At 38.8% G+C, this 18,506-nt stretch overlaps 1 protein-coding gene across 1 annotated transcript in view; it reads left to right on the top strand.

Moving 5' to 3' along the window:
• The first annotated feature begins 2,565 nt into the window (after nucleotides 1-2,565).
• Nucleotides 2,566-18,506, top strand: part of LOC149221701 (chaperone (DUF3353)) — a 129,113-nt gene continuing 113,172 nt past the window's right edge. The window contains exons 1-2 of the mRNA XM_089385196.1: nucleotides 2,566-2,818; nucleotides 2,946-3,326. Of these exons, the coding sequence (XP_089241322.1) occupies nucleotides 2,946-3,326 (381 nt within the window). The 5' untranslated portion in view covers nucleotides 2,566-2,818. The remainder of the gene's footprint in view (nucleotides 2,819-2,945; nucleotides 3,327-18,506) is intronic.

Raw genomic sequence — 18,506 nt, forward strand, 5'->3', positions numbered from 1 at the left:
AATCAACATTTAAGAAAAAAATTGTGCATACTTAGGACAACACAAAATTTTAAGTGTAAAAAATATGCCCTAAAAAAATGATGATTTTCAAAATTCACATGAAAATTACAAACATTTAAAAAAAATTGTCCACACTCAATACATTAGAAAATTTAAAGTGTAAAAAATAAACCTTTTAAAAAAAGGAGTTGATGTTGCATCAACACTTTTCAAAATCAGTATAAAAATTGCTAACATTTAAAAAGAATGTTCATACTTGATACATAATTTAAAGTGTTAAAAATATGCTCCAGAAAAAAAGGGTTGATGCTGCATCAACACTTTTCAAAGTCGAGTGACTTTTTGTTATCTAAAAAAACGGGTACTAGGAAATTTTTTCATTTGATTGGTAACTATGTTTATTGTTAAAGTGGAGGGGATTGCCGATTACAGGTTAACAAAGGAATTATCGGCAAAACCAAAGAAAGACGAGGTCTTTTCTCGACATATTGATTAAACATATATCAAATTTTTCGCGTATTGAAACCTTGACATCATAATAAATATTTTGGAAATCTTTGAAAGCAAAAATCCGATTCATCCTACTAATGTGGTTCCGCACAAGGGCATAAAACATTCAATCTTCATATGAGGGAGAATAAAATGACAGCAAATGCACATAGTCGGTTAATCAGGCTTAATTAATGAATAAAATAGACAACAAAAACAAGATACGTGCATAGACAGTGGATCTTATTGGAGCTTGTATTGCAAAAGTTACGATAAGGGGCAGATACGATTTTACATTTAAGTTTGATATGATAAAACAACCAGGTCTGCATATTGGTGGTTGGAGGTCCATATCACAGTTCAGAGTTTAGATATTTGGTTATTATTATATAGGACCAATGTTATATGTATTGGAAATTTCTAAAAGAATTCCTGCGATGTTATAACTTCGATATAACTCTAGTGGATTCACTATTCCATTAAATTATTTTCGATTACTATATCAAGTTCAGACCCAAATCAACAATCGGAGGATTAAGCCATATCAACGATTTAACATATGTGGCATTTCAAAAATTTCGATATGACAATGGATGCGATATTTCGATTGCCCTGCGTGTAGTCGAAGGTCCATATTGCATATTGACAATCGAGGAATCAAAGGGGTGACATCTTTCAAATTTTGCGATATTGTGAAGTTGCGATATAAAAGTACTGAAAATGTTAAACCGTCGGGGAAACGATGAAACAAGATAACAAAGGATTTTCATTGCAAAACCAAACATGAACGTGCCTTTTGTCTCTCTTCCAAATGGACATGTGGCGCAATATGATTGGTTCCGATAAGGGACACGTTGTGGACAGAGATTGGTTTTGATAGGGGATGTGTGGTGGACAGAGATTGGTTTCGATAAAGCCACATGGCATATGACATCAGCATATCGTGGTGGGACAGTGGACAAGTGGTAGACAATTTTGACATTTTCAGGGCCCCAAGGGGGGCAAAACAGGGTGACATGTGTCACCAATTACAAGGTGCCACGTGGCAGTGAATGACGTAATAGATTGGAGATCGACGTTCAAAGGTTGAGGCATGTTGTTGCATCAAAGTAAAATCTTGGATTGAAATCCTTCGATTAAGGGGCTTCGATATGGGGTTGGCCCACGGTCACAAAGAAGGAAAGACGCGAGGTTGAGAACCAAGGGCGATTGCAATTGTCGATCGCATATCGATGTTTTGCAACATGTGCCATTTCAAAAGTTCTGATAGAGGGGCTCCAATATTGGGCTGGCGCGCGATTATTAAGACTCAAAGAACCTTGGGCTTAAAGCATTTAACAAAGGAAAATAGCGCCCGTTGCGATATGCGATATTGTCAAAACTACTAGTGTTAAAGTGGCGAGGAGGGCCGATTACAGGTTAACAAAGAAATTCTCGGCAAATAGGTCTTTTCTCTCTCCTCAAAGGGACACGTGGCAGATAAAGGTTGGTTCCGATAAAGGACAAGTGTTGAAAAACGATAAGCTACATGGCATAGGGTGAACTTCCTGCAAAACCATTAAAAGAAGGTTTAATTATTATAGCAGCGGCGCCATATGGAAGTGACAAGTGGCAAGGGCTATGTGGTATGGAGAGAAATGCGGCAAGGGCCAAGCACCAAAAAGGCTCATCCTATGAGAGATCGACAATCGAAACCCACAAACATCACATCGTCAAAATAATATATTCCTTAAAGACTGATGAATCTCCTACATTGTCTTGAGAAAAAACTTCACTATAAAAAAACCTATCTACTTAATTATATAATACAAATACTCTTTTCCTTAAAAAAATATCTAAACATACCAATAATAAATTAATTATATAATACAAATACTTGTTTCCTTTTAAAAAAAATCTAATCACACCGATAATAGAATATTAAAATATAATTTCATTTCAACTATAGTGAGGAAAAAAAAGCGTTTTCAGTAAGTGTGTTTTTCTAAAATTCAGCGATAGAATTTCACCTTGCCCAGAACAATTTCTGAGTCGGGTGAAACAGAAAGAAACATCTGTTTTACCAGAGTTCGACAAAGAGATGACCCGTTGCTATCATGGATAAGTGTAACAAGGGGTGAAAATCGCACCTCGCCTCCCGTGGGGATTTCCATCCCACATAAATTAGCGGTCGTTTGCAAGCGTCCTACGCCAGCCACAATGTACAAATATCCACGGACTTGCCTACATGTTATTCCCCGTTCTCTGAAATCTGGCCAAGCAAGTAATATAACAATAATTGGAGCCTTTTGTGCCATTCAGCACCGTTCCTTTCCTCAGCTGCTTCAAGGTAAAACGAAAAAAGAAAACAAAAAGAAACACCACCCATAGGTGCATTCTCAATAAACTGTCATTCAGCTGAATAATTTACAGAAGCATATACTTAATGTATATATGTTTCATTGTATATTCTGCAGATGGCAATGGCGGGTCTGTCGATTGGCGTGGGCGAAGCGCCGCCGAAGGGTCCTATCTGCGGTTGGGGAGCGAAGCGGGGCGATGCTCGTTGCAGGGTTCCGAAACGGTGTGGAATAGTGGTTTGTGGAGGAGGGTATTCAAGAAAGCCAGGACCGAGCTGGAGAAGCGTTAGGAAGGAGAATTATAGGGGACAGAGTGGTAAAAGGGCTTTGCAGATACATGCCAATTCTAAGGCAGATGATTCTGTGCCGTCTGAGATGTCTTTTGAGACTGCGTTGAATCTTCTGGGTGTTGCAGAAGGGGCTTCTTTTGAAGAAATCCTTAAGGCGAAGAATTCGATTTTGGATAGGAATAGAGAGGACCAGGAACTCGCTGCCCAGGTAAAATTGTTAATTTTGAGTATATTTGTAGATTTGCGTAAATTTATTTGTGGAGCCACTTCACACTGGTAGATAACAGTTCAGGGCCTTTTCTATTTGGCAGGTGAATTGAAAGAAGATAATCCTCAGTTTTGTTTTGGTGTTTATATTACTCAGGGAATATTAAATTTTGATGTTTATAATATAATTTTACTTCAATTTGTTTTCATTTTTATTATTACAAGTTACTAACTCTATTGCAAATTCCTCTTAAGTCGTTCTGGAAGTGTTACGATAGAATGTAGTTGGCTTGTAACACTCTCTGAAGATCTCTTCTGCCAAGAGTCACGGGTGGGTGTTTACTTGTTGAATCCGCCCAGGGCTTGTACTTTGCCGAACTGTGTAGAATGGCATGTTTGCATGGGCCAGACAGCCCATGCTAGCGAAAATATGCAGCATATTGTATTCTGTAGCTCAAGTTAATATATTAAATACTACATTTATGCAGATTAAGTTCAGATATCAGCCTCTGCCACCATACAGAGTGGATATCTGATAATTTACATATTTTGTAATTTGTGTCATTGCCGTGTTGTGCTGGATTTGATGGATGATTTTATTAAGGGCAGCCTAATCGTGGATGAAGTTTCCAATGCGATACCCAGTCCTGTACTGAGTGTTTATATTTTGATTTCTGAGTTGGTGAAGTTATTGTAGGCACTTGCCTTCTCACTTATATGTAACTTTGTGATTGTTAAGTACCCGTGTTTTCAAGTAAACTTAACTCCGTTCTTATTATGCATCCACTTCCTCACCCAAGTGCCCTCACCATGAATTTGGAGGTCTGCACCAACCACTGACAGACTTTCAATGAGCACAGTTTATCCATTCACAATTTTGCTTATAGCGTTGGCCAAGGTGCAGAGAAGTTTGGAATGGCCTTGGTCAAAATTTGTAAATGTGAAACTGTTACCTGTATAGATATACAGACACGGAAGGAGCGGCAATGGTCCGGATGAAGTGGTAAACGTGAAGGATAATGTTACACGTGTGGAATATACAAGGTATGGAGGTTGGTAATGACCCTGGCAAAAAAGTGGTAAAATAAAAGTATATGTACAGAGTTTATCAGCACAAATGTGATGGCAATGACCCAACTCAAGCATTGCAAGAATAAAAATTGCTTTTACATCTACTTGACTTAGCAGATCACGGAGATGATGGAAATGTCCCTTGCCAATAGTGCTGGAGATATTATCATGCAAACCATGTATCTCTGAATCTCATTCACTTGGAATTTTGTGTCATGTCCGTCTTTGATATAAGTGATTAATACACATTTTAGGTTTTGGTAAATGTCTATTCCATCTTATGAAGAATTTATTGGTAAAAACTTGCTCAGCATGGATACCGTTTCATATTAGAAAGCCAGTTTCTTTATTCCTGGGTTCCTCTCCAGAGTAGCAAATCATGGTGAAATTTTAACCTTGTATTTCATTTCTTAAGGCAAGCTGTATATTGTGCCGTGCAAGTTATGGAATTTAATTTTGTGACTTCTGTTCCTTTCCTGGAGAGGATCAATGATGTACTTTTAGTGAATTCTTGATTATGACTTTTTAACATATGCCTCTGTTTAGGAGCAACAATGAATTTCTGTCTACTCTCATGGTTTGATCTAGATGTTTTTGCAGTCCTGTGTAAACTCCAACAGAATTACCCAGATTGTGGTCCACCTGTAACAACTGCCACAATGTTATGGTCTGCTTGTATTAAGTAGTACATGCCTGCTCCAGTGTGATGTTGCTTTAGTTTCAACTTTCTACTCTTATTTTCCCTAAGTTTTAAACCTCGGAGCCAACCTGAATAAATTCATTGATGTCAACAATTTGTCCACGTTGCCTGTCTACACCAGTATCAAGCATCCACACTGCCTTTTTGGATGTTTGCTACGCTTCCTCATCTTCTTGTCACATTCGTATCTGCCTCAGATGCAAGTTTCTCACGTGCATTTTTGTTTGCCTGGAGATAACACTGACCCTCCTGGTGCTCCCTGACATGATTCTTTTAGAACCAGTTAACAGATGCCATGGATAGATCACCCACAACAATGTCACAATTATGTTACCTGATGAAATTCATAGCTGGGCTGATAATCTTCCTCCGTGTTTATATTTGCTGGTATATAGTCACTATCTCTACGATTTTGCTTTCTGGCCAGGAATGTTTGTATCTGTCGCCGTGCCCAGTGCTGTGACTCTCTGTTGAATGTGGAAGAGCCGAGACATATTGATCTACCTTTGTGGGCTTTCAAAACCAAATAAAAAAACAACCTTCAAATTTTGACATCTTTTAATTTTTTTAAAGCTTAAAAAATTTAATTAATTAAAACTTGCCTTGATTTCAATTGTCTTCCACTTTCCAATAGTGTCTTCTCCTTCCTGAGAGGTCTACCTTTAAACACAGATTCCAGGCCAAACCCTTTCTTCTTCACTAACTTTGACAATCTTCTATAGGCCAAAAAATTGAAGTTGTTGTTGTTGTAAGGGTGGTTCATGGACACTGAGTGGCCGTTACATCCACGGGAAAATCCAGGTAGATCAACCCAGAGGGATCTACCTGTTGGAAAAACTAGCAGGGCCGAACCCCAAGGGCGTCAAAGAGATTTGACACCGTGACCTCTCAAGAGGCGAGGTACTCAGCAACAGGAACTTGACCAACTGAGCTATCCCTTGGGACTTCAAAAGAAAGGAAAATCTAGGTAGATCAATCCAGAGGGATCTACCTGCTGGCCAAACTAGCAGGGCCTAACCCCAAGGGCATCGAGGAGATTTGACCCCGTGACCTCCCAATAGGCGAGTTACTTAGCCTAAAAGTTAAAACTTAGGCTTTGATACTGTATCAGACTTTACCTATGTACACACATTGAGCAGAAGAAATGGAGGGAATAATAAACAGTAACACCACATATTAATAATGCTGTATCACTTACATTACAGGGTTAGCCCAAAGTATGTTACCCATGTACCAAATACTTTTACCATTCTTCAATCTATCTCATCTCACATTACATCATTTATAATTTTGTGGTAGAGGAGGAAAAAGAAAAGGAATTTGTGGCCTTTGTTGCTTTCCAAACATAAGGCAAGTCTAGTACTTCAAAGCACGACTAGCAGATCTGATCGGTTTGTTGATGAGAAATCAAGATCAGCCATGACCATTATGGGTTATGACAAAACACAGTATGTGGAAGGAAGAGGCAATGCTCAGTTTGAATCAGGAAGTAAGACATTCATGTTTAAGACAATCCTTTATATTCCAAGTTTGAAAAATAATATTCTTCCAATAAGTGAAATAACCAGTCAAAGTCCACATTTGGATGTAATGTTTAAGGGAGGAGATAATTCTTTTGTTGTTATGAAGAAGACCACAAAAGTACTTGCATCAGGTGTAAAGGAACATGGCCTTTACAAATTTGTGGCAGGTGTGTTAAAATTCTTTGGCACATGGTGATAATCCTAGTCTGATTTCTAACCTACCTAGTTAGTGTTGCCCCTCAGATAGCACAGGGATTACACATGTGATTTTCATTACACATTACAGGGATTTGCAGGATGATAGCTTTATGAGGATGGTACTTCAATTGGGGTACTTGAGTACATTGGATTGGAGGAGACTCATTTTTCCATTTCTATGATTATCATGGCTTAGTTCTCTCTTCATGGTTGCACATCTTTTTTTTGACAAATAAACATGCTAGTGGATAGTTGATGGTGATGCTTGCTACTTATATGACTTATCTTAGTATCATGGTATTACTCCTTGCACATATGTATGATGGTTCTAGTCCCCCAAGGGGTTGGGTGATGACAATGTGGGATGTTATGGCTCTTGTTGATGTAACACACTGGTAATTATTGATGGATATGTTCATCATGGTGACATGGCATGTTTTTAGTGGTTGGAGGTTCACATCTAGTATATGAGGGGTATATGAGGGGTATTGGAGGGTTTTGCTTAGCATGTGCCCACATTTTTAATTAAACGTAGGTGCATTTCGGGATAAGGAATCCATCATGTAAAGATTTCCCTAAGCTTTGATGATTAATTATTGCTCCATGTGTTGGCGTTTCCATGTCCTTCAATGGTTTTATTAGGCATGGTTGAGCTTGTGTGGAGCCTATGTTGTGAGTACTGTAGCCTATTTGGGGGTTATTAACACTTGGACAACTTTATTATGACATGGAGCATTGATCTATGTGGAGTGTTCCCCTTATTGAGACACATTTGAAGGCATATTCATATTCCATTGTAGTCTATTGCTTGATGATGGGGCCATCCCCTCTTCCATTGAGTTAGTTGGCATGTATCTAGTCCTTGCACATGGATTGTTGAATGATGTTGTCATTGATGCCAACAATAGTTAATGAAAGCTCTTAATATTTGTCTAAATTACATCAAGTTGGAAGCTCCACTGGAGGATGGCTGGAAACCCTAGCTCTAGGGTTTGGGTTCTCTAGACTAAGGACGTACTCCGCACTTGTTGAGGGTTTTTGAAGAAGCAAATCACAAAGTTTGCCTTGGAAATCCTCGCCATTGGATTCTCCTCATCGATTTGGTTCTGGTGGTATGTGGCACGCCTCGAGAGGCCTCTCAGTTTGAGATTTATGTGTGTTTAAAGTTGAAGACCCTAGTTCTCGAGTAAAAACCCAAAAGGGTGGTGACATGGCACTTCATCATTAGTTAGTTTGCTATTAATATAGGCTCAAGGGTTTTTCATCACAATTTATGGAGCAATCTTTTGTGGAAGGCTTCAAACTTGTCTTGCACTTACAAAGGATGTCCTACATCAAATTAAAACCCAATCCTTACACCAAAAAGCCAAGCAACCTCCTTGCTTGGGCTTTAAGACATATAAGATTCAAATTTTATATTTGAATATTTCCTCCTCCAAATGTGCAAATCGATTGCCCTTAAAAGCCCTTCTCAAGTCAAAAGAAATTAAAGCCTAAAAGCCCCATCTTTGAATTTCATTCTAACTAAAGGTCAAAAGTTCAAGTCAACCATGCCCCTAAAACTCCTCCAATGACTCACTCTTAGAAGCCCCTCCATAAACTATAAAAAAGAGCATTCGATCTATCCTTAGGTATGGATTTTTAACGAAATATTCTTGTGATACTTTGTAATTTCCTTTCGCTATGTGAAAGAAAAATAACTATTTGGATGTGAAATACTGATTCACCCCCTCGTAGTATTTCCAACAATTGGAATCAGAGCAGGTCCATATATAATCAATCTAACCGTTGAAGGGAGATCATGGAGTACACCAAGAATGGAGTTCCTCTATTTGATGGGCAAAACTATGCACTATGGAATGGAAGGATGTAGGTATATATACTTGCACAATCAGTCTAACTGCTAAAGGGAGATCATGGAGTACGCCAAGAATGGCATTTCTCTGTTTGATGGGCAAAACTATGCACTATGAAATGTAAGGATGCAGGTATATATACTTGCATAAGGATATGATATTTGGGAAATAGTTGAACAAGGCTATGATGCAAAAGCCTCTCCAATAGATGAAAAATGTAGGAAACTTGTCGAATATGATTCCAAAGCCAAAAATGCCATTATGAGTGGACTCACTCAATCGGTCTATGTTAAGGTGTTGGGATGTAAAACAACTAAGGAACTTTGGGGCAAGCTTCAAAACATATATGAAGGAGACTCAAAGGTCAAAGACGCAAAATTTCAAATTTGCAGAGCTCAGTTTGAAGTTTGAACAACTAAAGATGAAGGAAGACGAGAAGATTGCAACTTTCTTTCAACAAGTGGATGAAGTAACAAATGCCTTGGAAGGATTGGGAGAACCAACTGATAAAAAGGTTATTATACGAAAGGTCCTGTAAAACAACTAAGGAATTTTGGGGTAAGCTTCAAAACATATATGAAGGAGACCCAAAGGTCAAAGAAGCAAAATTTCAAATTTGCAGAGCTTAGTTTGAACAACTGAAGATGAAGGAAGACGAGAACATTGCAACTTTCTTTCAACAAGTGGATGAAGTAACAAATGCCTTGGAAGGAGTGGGAGAACCAACTGATAAAAAGGTTATTATAAGAAAGGGCCTGAGATCTCTTCCAACAAGATTTAATCTTAAAGCTTATGTCTTAGAAGATATATCAGACTTAAACAACCTTAGCATGGACGAGCTACACAGGATTCTTACAACTTATGAAATGATGATTGAACAAGAGGATGGTCCATCTAACCGAGAAGCAACATTCACAAAATCCAAGAAGACTGGGAAAAACAAACAAGAATCAAAACCAAGCTCCAGTTGTTGCAAAGAAGAAGAATTTTCAGATGAAGAAATTGCAAACTTCGCGAGAAAGACGAAAAGAGGAACAAGTTCAATGGTAAACTTCCATTAATTTGTTTCAATTGTTGTGAGATTGGTCACTTTGCAGCGAAATGGCCTCATAAGGACTAGGGTAACGAAGATGAAGCACCTTGGCAAGGGAAGATGTTAAAATTGGCAACTAGGGCCAAACTCCATGTGGGTCATCCTATTTTTGGCAATTGATATTTTTCTTGGATTCCTCTCATTGAGAGGTACAGGATTGATCTAAAGGTCATCCGATTCCGATAAGTATTCATGGAGATATGAATTTATTTGTGTTATGGGACAATTCGTCAAGGTCGACCAGCAACCAAATTGCCCCCACTTGTGCTCAACGTTTTAGTATAAATAGAGGTGCCTTGAAGGTCATTTGAACACACACTTCTTGTGATCTCTTTCTCTCCACTTGTCTTGGGTTTTGGTGGGAGGAGAGATCCTAAGAAGATAATGTTGCCCTAATGGAGATGATGCCCTAAAATGCAGTCATGGAGATGATGGCCTAAAATGCAATCATAGAGATGATGCCCTAAAACGCAGTCATGGAGGAGACTTCTATAGCGCAGCAAGGAGAAGTTCTAACTGCCCTAAACGCAAGTCTAGAAGAGACCCTAAGCCACTGTCCTTAAAAGCCCTAAACGTTGTCCTAGGAAAAGACACCTAGCCATAGAGAATAGAAGGACTAATGTAGCCCTATAGACGTAGATGAATGGTGTATAAAGGAGGCCTCAACATGCCCTAGCCGCAGCCAACAATGAGGCCTAATTAGACGTGGAAGACAGGCCCTAAACGTTGATGTATGAGACTAAATCCACAGTTCAGTTTGTGCCCTAGTCACTGTCCAAGTGTGCCCTAACCGCAGGCCTTACTCCACAACAAAAGAAGGATTAGATGCTGCCTTACATCCGCTGTTGAAGAAGGCTCCTATACGCTGTATAGAGGAAGCCCAGTCATGTGTTTAGCACTGTTTTGGGACAACGGATTGCACAGGAAGGAGTGCAAGGTAAGAGCCCTAATCCAAGTTTTGGATGGACAGTTTGTGTTGGGCTAGTATAGAGAGCCCTTGGTCAATGGAGTGTAAAGCAAAGAAATTACCATGTGTGGGAAACTATCTTCAGTATAAGGTTATGACTGTGTTGTGTGATAGTAACTCATGTGCTAATGACAGTAAAGCATAGCAGTAAAATCTTGTGAACATATGACAGTGATATATTCAGTTTGATGTATGGCATGTAAGATATATACATGCAGTAATGAATGGACAGAGATTTAGTGATGATTGATTAGATATCCTGGCGTTGAATAATGTTCTTACTACAATGGTATTTGGGTTTATGATTGTATGCCATATCCTGTGATGACAAGTGAAGGACGGTCTTGTAAAGGAGACAACCTTCCCTTCGAGGACAATTGCAGACAAATCTGGGCAGATTTTGTGACTATTAGGAGACTGCACTCTAGACCTGTTGAAGGAGTCTAGCTGCTCTGCTAAGCTGTAAGCCATAGCAAGTAGCTAAGACTGGTGAGTGCAATGGCTGATGGTTGCAACATATTGGATGTCATGATGGATGCAGCATGATGGATGTAGCATTGGGTGCAACTCAGTGATTGGTGCAGTACAGTGATGAAAGCAGGTTAGTGATTGGGTGCAGCATAGTGATGAATGCAACTCAGTGATTGGTGCAGTACAGTGATGAAAGCAGATCAGTGATTGGGTGCAGCACAGTGATGAAAGCAGATCAGTGATTGGGTGTAGCACAGTGACAAGTGCAACATGATGATTGAGTGCAGCACAATGAGGAGCAACATGGTGATGGAGTCACCTTGGATCAGTGGACCCAGTATGCCTTCTACTTAGCTCAAATCAACTACCCCATATGCTATCTTCTTAGAGAAGATCTCTGCTTTGATTTAGATAAGTCAATATGTTGACTTCTGATGTATATGTACTATCTCTCTCTTTGCTGTACTATTGAAGAACATAGAAGAAGAATTGATCAGTTTCCCCACATTGGGGTTTGTCCCTGGCTAGCGCCACATCTTGTGTCCTCTTGTCTTGGCTTGTCTTTTGCGATTTATGTTTTTGTTCTATTTGCATTTTACTATCACGCTAAATGTGATTGCTAATCTGGAATTGATATTGAGCTAATATGGAAAACTGAAGTAAATTTGTTATCAGCATAGAACATACCTAAAATTAACAGAAGAAGAGTCAATGAAGATTTAATAAGCAAGGTAAAAGGAAAGGCTTTAAGAAAAGCTTATTCTCTAAAAAAGACAACTTCTCATCTAAAGAAGAAAGCGATAGTGACGAAGAAAATACAGAAAGAGTACTATTCATGGCTAGGGACAACAAGAAGGAAGCTCTTGAAGAAGAAGAAGGAGATGAAGAAGAGAGGAGTGAGATTGAATTTCAAAATGAAATGATTAGAGTTATAAAAGAGCTTAAGGTTGAAAGAGGAAACGTCAAATCTCTCAAAGACAAAGTGAAGATAGCAAAAGAACATACTAGAAGCCTCAATAAGAAAAATGAAGAATCAAAGGAAGCCATTATCAACCTTAAAATACAATTGGAAGAAGCCAAAAAAATTGAAGACTCACTCAGAAGAGAATTTGAAGAAAATAACAAAGTAAGGGAAGATTTAGAAGCAGAGATAGTCTACTACGTATGGAAGCACAAGAAGAAAATGTCCAACAAAATTTTGCAAGCAACTCTAGAGCATTGGATGAGCCCATCAGCAGTCAAAGGCCAAATCAAAATGAAGGACAAAAGAAGATTAAAAATGTTGCGACTCCAAGACTTAATGCTAAAGGATTCAACGACAAGGATCAACAAGAGGTTGCACCTCCTCCAAGAAAGAATGAATACAAAAGATCATCGAGACAAGATAATTCATCCAGGTATGCTAATTTGTTTAATGGTTATTGTTTTTCATGTATTAACTTTGGACATATGGCTAGGGATTGTAAGGCTTATGACAAGTACAATTATCAAATACATTATTAACGGAATCAAAACCCTAGAAGCAAGTTTGCAAGATCACGAGACAAGTTTCACGATGACTTTAACAGTGGGAAGTACGTGTCATATGCTCCACTATTCAGGCCCAACATTGAATGCTACTAATCCCATAACTATGGGCACGTAGCTCGAGATTGCAAGTACAAGATGGAATCTTCCATGAATGACAACCCTGATATTAGGTACATGAAAAGAAAATAGATGCAAGAAGACCAAGCAAATGAGAAAGTTTTAGCAGTAATGCCTTCAGGTTTTGTAAAGGCAAAAGATCATGAGGAATCAACAGATACATTGGATGATGACAAGATTAAGGATGATTTGATCGAAAAGCTGGTTTGTACATTATTTTGAAAAATTCAGCGTGATGACTCCCAGAATATTGAAGAGGGGGAGTCTAAGCAGCAACAATTGCACGCTTTAAGATCGATCATTGAAAGGCTGGCAATTGACAAATTGTCAAGTTGAAAGAGGGAACATCAAATCTCTCAAAGACAAATTGAAGATAGCAAAAGAACATGCCAGAAGCCTCAACAAGAAAAATGAAGAATCAAAGGAAGCCATTATCAGCCTTAAAGTACAATTGGAAGAAGCCAAAAAAAATTGAAGACTCACTCAGAAGAGAACTTGAAGAAAATAACAAAGGGAAGATTTAGAAGCAGAGATAGTCTACCTACGTATGGAAGCACAAGAAGAAAATGTCCAACAGAATTTTGCAAGCAACTCTAGAGCATTGGATGAGCCCATCAGCAGTCAAAGGCCAAATCAAAATGAAGGACAAAAGAAGATTAAAAATGTTGCGACTCCAAGACTTAATGCTGAAGGATTCAAAGACAAGGATCAACAAGAGGTTGCACCTCCTCCAAGAAAGAATGAATACAAAAGATCATCCAGACAAGATAATTCATCCAGGTATGCTAATTTGTTTAATGGTTATTGTTTTTCATGTACTAACTTTGGACATATGGCTAGGGATTGTAAGGCTTATGACATGTACAATTATCAAATACACTATCAATGGAATCAAGACCCTAGAAGCAGGTTTTCAAGATCACAAGACAAGTTTCACGATGACTTTAATAGTGGGAAGTACGTGTCATGCTCCATTAGTCAGGCCCAACATTGAATGTTACTAATGCCATAACTATGGGCACGTAGCTCGAGATTGCAGGTACAAGATGGAATCTTCCATGAATGACAACCCAAATATTAGGTACATGAAAAGAAAATAGATACAAGAAGACCAAGCAAATGAGAAAGTTTTAGCAGTAATGCCTTCAGGTTTTGTGAAGGCAAAAGATCACGAGGAATCAACGAATACATTAGATGATGACAAGATTAAGGATGATCTGATCGAAGAGCTGGTTCATACATTATTTTGAAAAATTCAGCATGATGACTCCCTGAATATTGAAGAGGGGGAGTCTAAGCAACAACAATTGCACGCTTTAAGATCGATCATTGAAAGGCTGGCAATTGACAGATATGAAGAAGTGTCATGGGCAGTTTTACTGGAGTAGCAGATTTGGCAGGCAAGTTGATCCATATTGACATGTATAATTAGTTGTGGCAATCTGTATGAAGCATGGCATGTCAGATTGATGACTCCCTAAATATTGAAGAGGGCGACTCTAAGTAGCAACAATTGCATGCTTGAAGATCGATCTTTGAAAGGCTGACAATTGTCAGATATGAAGTGTCGTGGGCAGTTTTAGTGGAGTAGCAGATTTGGCAGGCAAGTTGATCCATATTGATAGGTACAATTAGTTGTGGCAATCTATATGAATCATGGCATGTCAGGGGGAGATATGTTGTTTATTGCAACAAACACTAAGGAAGGCATTTTGAAGTTGATAGGTATCTTGCAGGATGACAGAGGAAGGCATTTCGTCAGGGGGAGCACAGCAATTGTTAGGGGGAGTCACCTTTTGCCATTGATGTCAAAGGGGGAGATAAATAAAAAATGATCAAGGCATAAAGTCAGGGGAGTTGTACTTGCAGAAGGAGTATGTGTTGCCATCAATGACAAAGGGGGAGATTGTTGAATGGTGTTTTCATTGATGCCAACAATAGTTAATGAACGCTCTTAATATATGTCTAAACTATATCAAATTGTAAGTTCCATTGAAGGATGGCTGGAAACCCTAGCTCTAGGGTTTGGGTTCTTTGGACTAAGGACGTACTTTGCACTTGTTGAGGGTTTTTGAAGAAGCAGATCACAAAGCTTGCCTCAGAAATTCTCGCCATTGGATTCTCCTCGTCGAGATGGTTTCAGTGGTATGTGGCACGCCCCAAGAGACGGTTTGAGAGTTATGTGTGTTTAACGTTGAAGACCCTAGTTAGCGAGTGAAAACCCCAAGGGGTGGTGACATGGCACTTCATCATTGGTCAGTTTGCTATTAAAATCATGTCAAGGGTTTTTCATCACGATTCATGGAGCAATCTTTTGTGGAAGACTTCAAACTTGTCTTTCACTTACAAAGGGTGTCCTACATCAAATTAAAACCCAATCCTTACACCAAAAAGCCAAGCAGCCTCCTTGCTTGGGCTTTAAGACATATAAGATTCAAATTTTATATTTGAATATTTCCTCTTCTAAATGTGCAAATCGCTTGCCCTTAGAAGCCCCTTCTCAAGTCAAAGGAAATTAAATCCTAACAACCCCATCTTTAGATTTCATTCTGAATAAAGGTCAAAAGTTCAAGGCAACTGTGCTCCAATGGCTCACTCTTAGAATCCCCTCCATAAACTATAAAAAGGAGCATCCGATCTATCCTTGGGTATGGGTTTTTAATGAAATATTCTTGTGATACTCTGTAATTTCCTTCGTCCTTGTGAAAGAAAAACAACTAATTGTAAGTGAAATACTTATTCACTGCCCTCTCAATATTTCCAACATGGATTGAGGGTTATTATTTGATATGTTGACATCTTCCTCCTTTTACTTAGCCATTTGCACGTTTATTGAGGAAAATGGTTTCAACTTGGAGTTTTTATTTGGAAACGTGTGAGAGAATTTGCCTATTTTTAGCATGCATGCACACATGTGGGATTCTTATTCATCTTCATTGTGGGTGAGCATTCATTGGATATCTTTGGCACATTCATTAATGCTCTTTGACAATGTATTTTGTGTTGATTTTCTAGAGCAATCAAGACTAGAGCAATTTTCAAACCGATAACTACTTGTAATGATACAATATCACTTCTTAAGAGTATTTCAATCATCAAGCAATTACACATGAAAAATTTAAACCATTCACTTCTACAATAGAGCAGTAGAGATCACAATAAACAATGAGACAAGAGACAAGAGACACCAAATATTAGGCTAGCAACCAGGGCAAAACCCACAAGGGGAAAACCCATCAATCTTTCCTTATGATAGAGAGTTCAATTCATCAATTGTACATCAATTAAAATAACATATCATATGGACAAAGCTTCATCTTCTTTTTCAGTCATAGAGTCATTGAACTTTGCTTTACAACAGAGATAAGGAGCCATAAAGAAGCTCACCGGTAGTAGTGCCATAGAGAAGCTCGCATACCTACATAGAAGCTTGCATACCATAGGACAATAGTGCCACAAATAAGCTCACATGAACCACATAAAATACATCCACAGAGAGGCTCACATGAACAAAGAATAGTGCCACATATAAACTTGCATGAACCACAAAAAATACATCCTCAGAGAGGCTCACATACCATAGAAGAATGTGCCACAGGTCCACACTATTCCACAATAGATAAGTGCCACAGGTCTGTGAGGTTTGATAGTAGATAAGTGCTACAGGTTCGCAAGGTTCCATAGTAGATAAGTGCCACAGGTTTGCGAGGTTCCACAATAGATAAGTGGCACATATCTACAATGTTCCACATGAGATAATGAGCCTCAGATTTGCAGCGTTCCTCAAAGATATTAACTTACCAAAACAAAGATAGATAAGATGATCTGAATTCGCCTTTGAAGGGGAGCCAATAAGCTCAATATGTAGTTGTTCGTCTAATGTGAAAAGACGTGTCTGTTGGGCAGGCCGACATGACTTAGGAGGGGACGAATTGAACAAATTTAGGCCGACTTGAACAAATTGAAAATACATAATTTCTCCTTTGATTTAGCTAATGAGAATACTGACCATGGCTACTAAATTTCCAACGTTTTGGCTTGGAGCTTTGTCACTTGTACTTGCTTATCACTTGGTGTTTTTACTATTTTTGGATGACATGCGAGAGGATACTTTTGGTGCTAGATTATGACAATGCCCTGATTACTAGTTCAACACCATTAGATGCTAAGTGGGCGTGACATTTTTGAAAATTGGTTAATAAAAATTCTTGATAAATGCAAAGGTAGCTATGTAATCTCAAATATGTCGTTGTAAATCCCTTGTCACATTTTGGCCATGCTACCGCTCAAACTAGTAGGGGGGCTAAAAGGGATTCCTTAAGGGACAACTACTCGATCAAGGGCAACAATGGAGACTTAGCCCACTATCACCTCAGTTAAGACTCCCTACTCTTTACAGACTTTCACCGATGGGAGGAGACCTAGTATATGGAAAGTCACTTGTGAAGGATGAATGAACAAATGGATGTGAAGTGACCTTAGTGATTCTTTTCCTAGAAGGAGGTCAAGAATAGAGCGAGCTTGCTCTGTAAGCAAGGTACGCAACTTTCTAGGAGAAGGAGGTGAGGATTTAAGGGCTAGGTTGAGGGGATATGACTTCTAAAGGAGTTTCCCAATCCCTAAAATCCTTATTGAACTTGGTATCCCAAGTGGCTCTTGAAGACTTCACTTTTCAAAGGAATGGGACCACAGGGGACCAAGTGGAACCCAGCCTAGGTTAAGGGCAGGGAGTTTAGCAACCAATGATGATCTTAACCTAGACAGGCAAGGGGAAAGGATCAAAACATGAATTTCCACTTAAATGTGTCAAATTGATCCTATGAGGTACTAGCCTAGGGAACACCAGGGCAAAGTTTGATCTCAGAGCTAGGGCTTGGGATATTTGACAATCCCATCGTCAGAATTTCTTCAAATTTGGAGGAGGCCTTGAGGACACACCAACGCAGTAGAGGCTAGGAGATCGAACTTTTTCTATGGCTACTTTGTCGGGAAAGTGATGCCCTAGGTGACCCAACTTGGCTAGACCTAGAAGAGAAAGGGAAAGGTGAAGAAAAATGGTTCTTCGAGTGACCACCTATTGGTAGACCAATGCCTAATCCCTTGGGGAGAATGGAGTCTAGGAGAATAATGAGAAAGGACTTCGTTTCTCGATCAAGGAGGCCTTAAGGACTACTTCACTTGGCCTTTAGGGCAAGAAGAAGTGACCTCAAAGATTTATACTTCGCTTTTCAAAAAGAGATGGCTTATCAAGATAAATTCAATGGTAGAATTATCCCTAGGAGATTTCATTCAACATACATGGCCCATACATTGAAAAATGCTATGTAGAAACAATAATTCCACAATTTCGCAATTATGCAATGCAACAATTAGCCCTAGTATAGCAAGAATCCCATTCCAATGCATATGACAAAGTAAAACAAGAATAACTTTAAATGTGTGTACTTACATGTAAGAGAATATATCCAACCATCAATAATTTGACAATAAAGAAGCTCCAAGATAAATCCAAACATCAAAATTCATCCATGCTCCAATTCATCCTCCAAAAAAGAAGTGTGAAATTCTCAAGAAAGAAGAATGATCCAATCCAAAGTGGTCATACAAATGAATTCATGTCGCTCCTATTTATACACTCATTAGGAGTTTGAATTA

The sequence above is a fragment of the Pinus tabuliformis genome, chromosome Q (assembly GCF_031772625.1).
Source record: "Pinus tabuliformis cultivar Carrire ecotype Pingquan chromosome Q, CPIR1, whole genome shotgun sequence".
Classification (NCBI taxonomy): Eukaryota; Viridiplantae; Streptophyta; class Pinopsida; order Pinales; family Pinaceae; genus Pinus; species Pinus tabuliformis.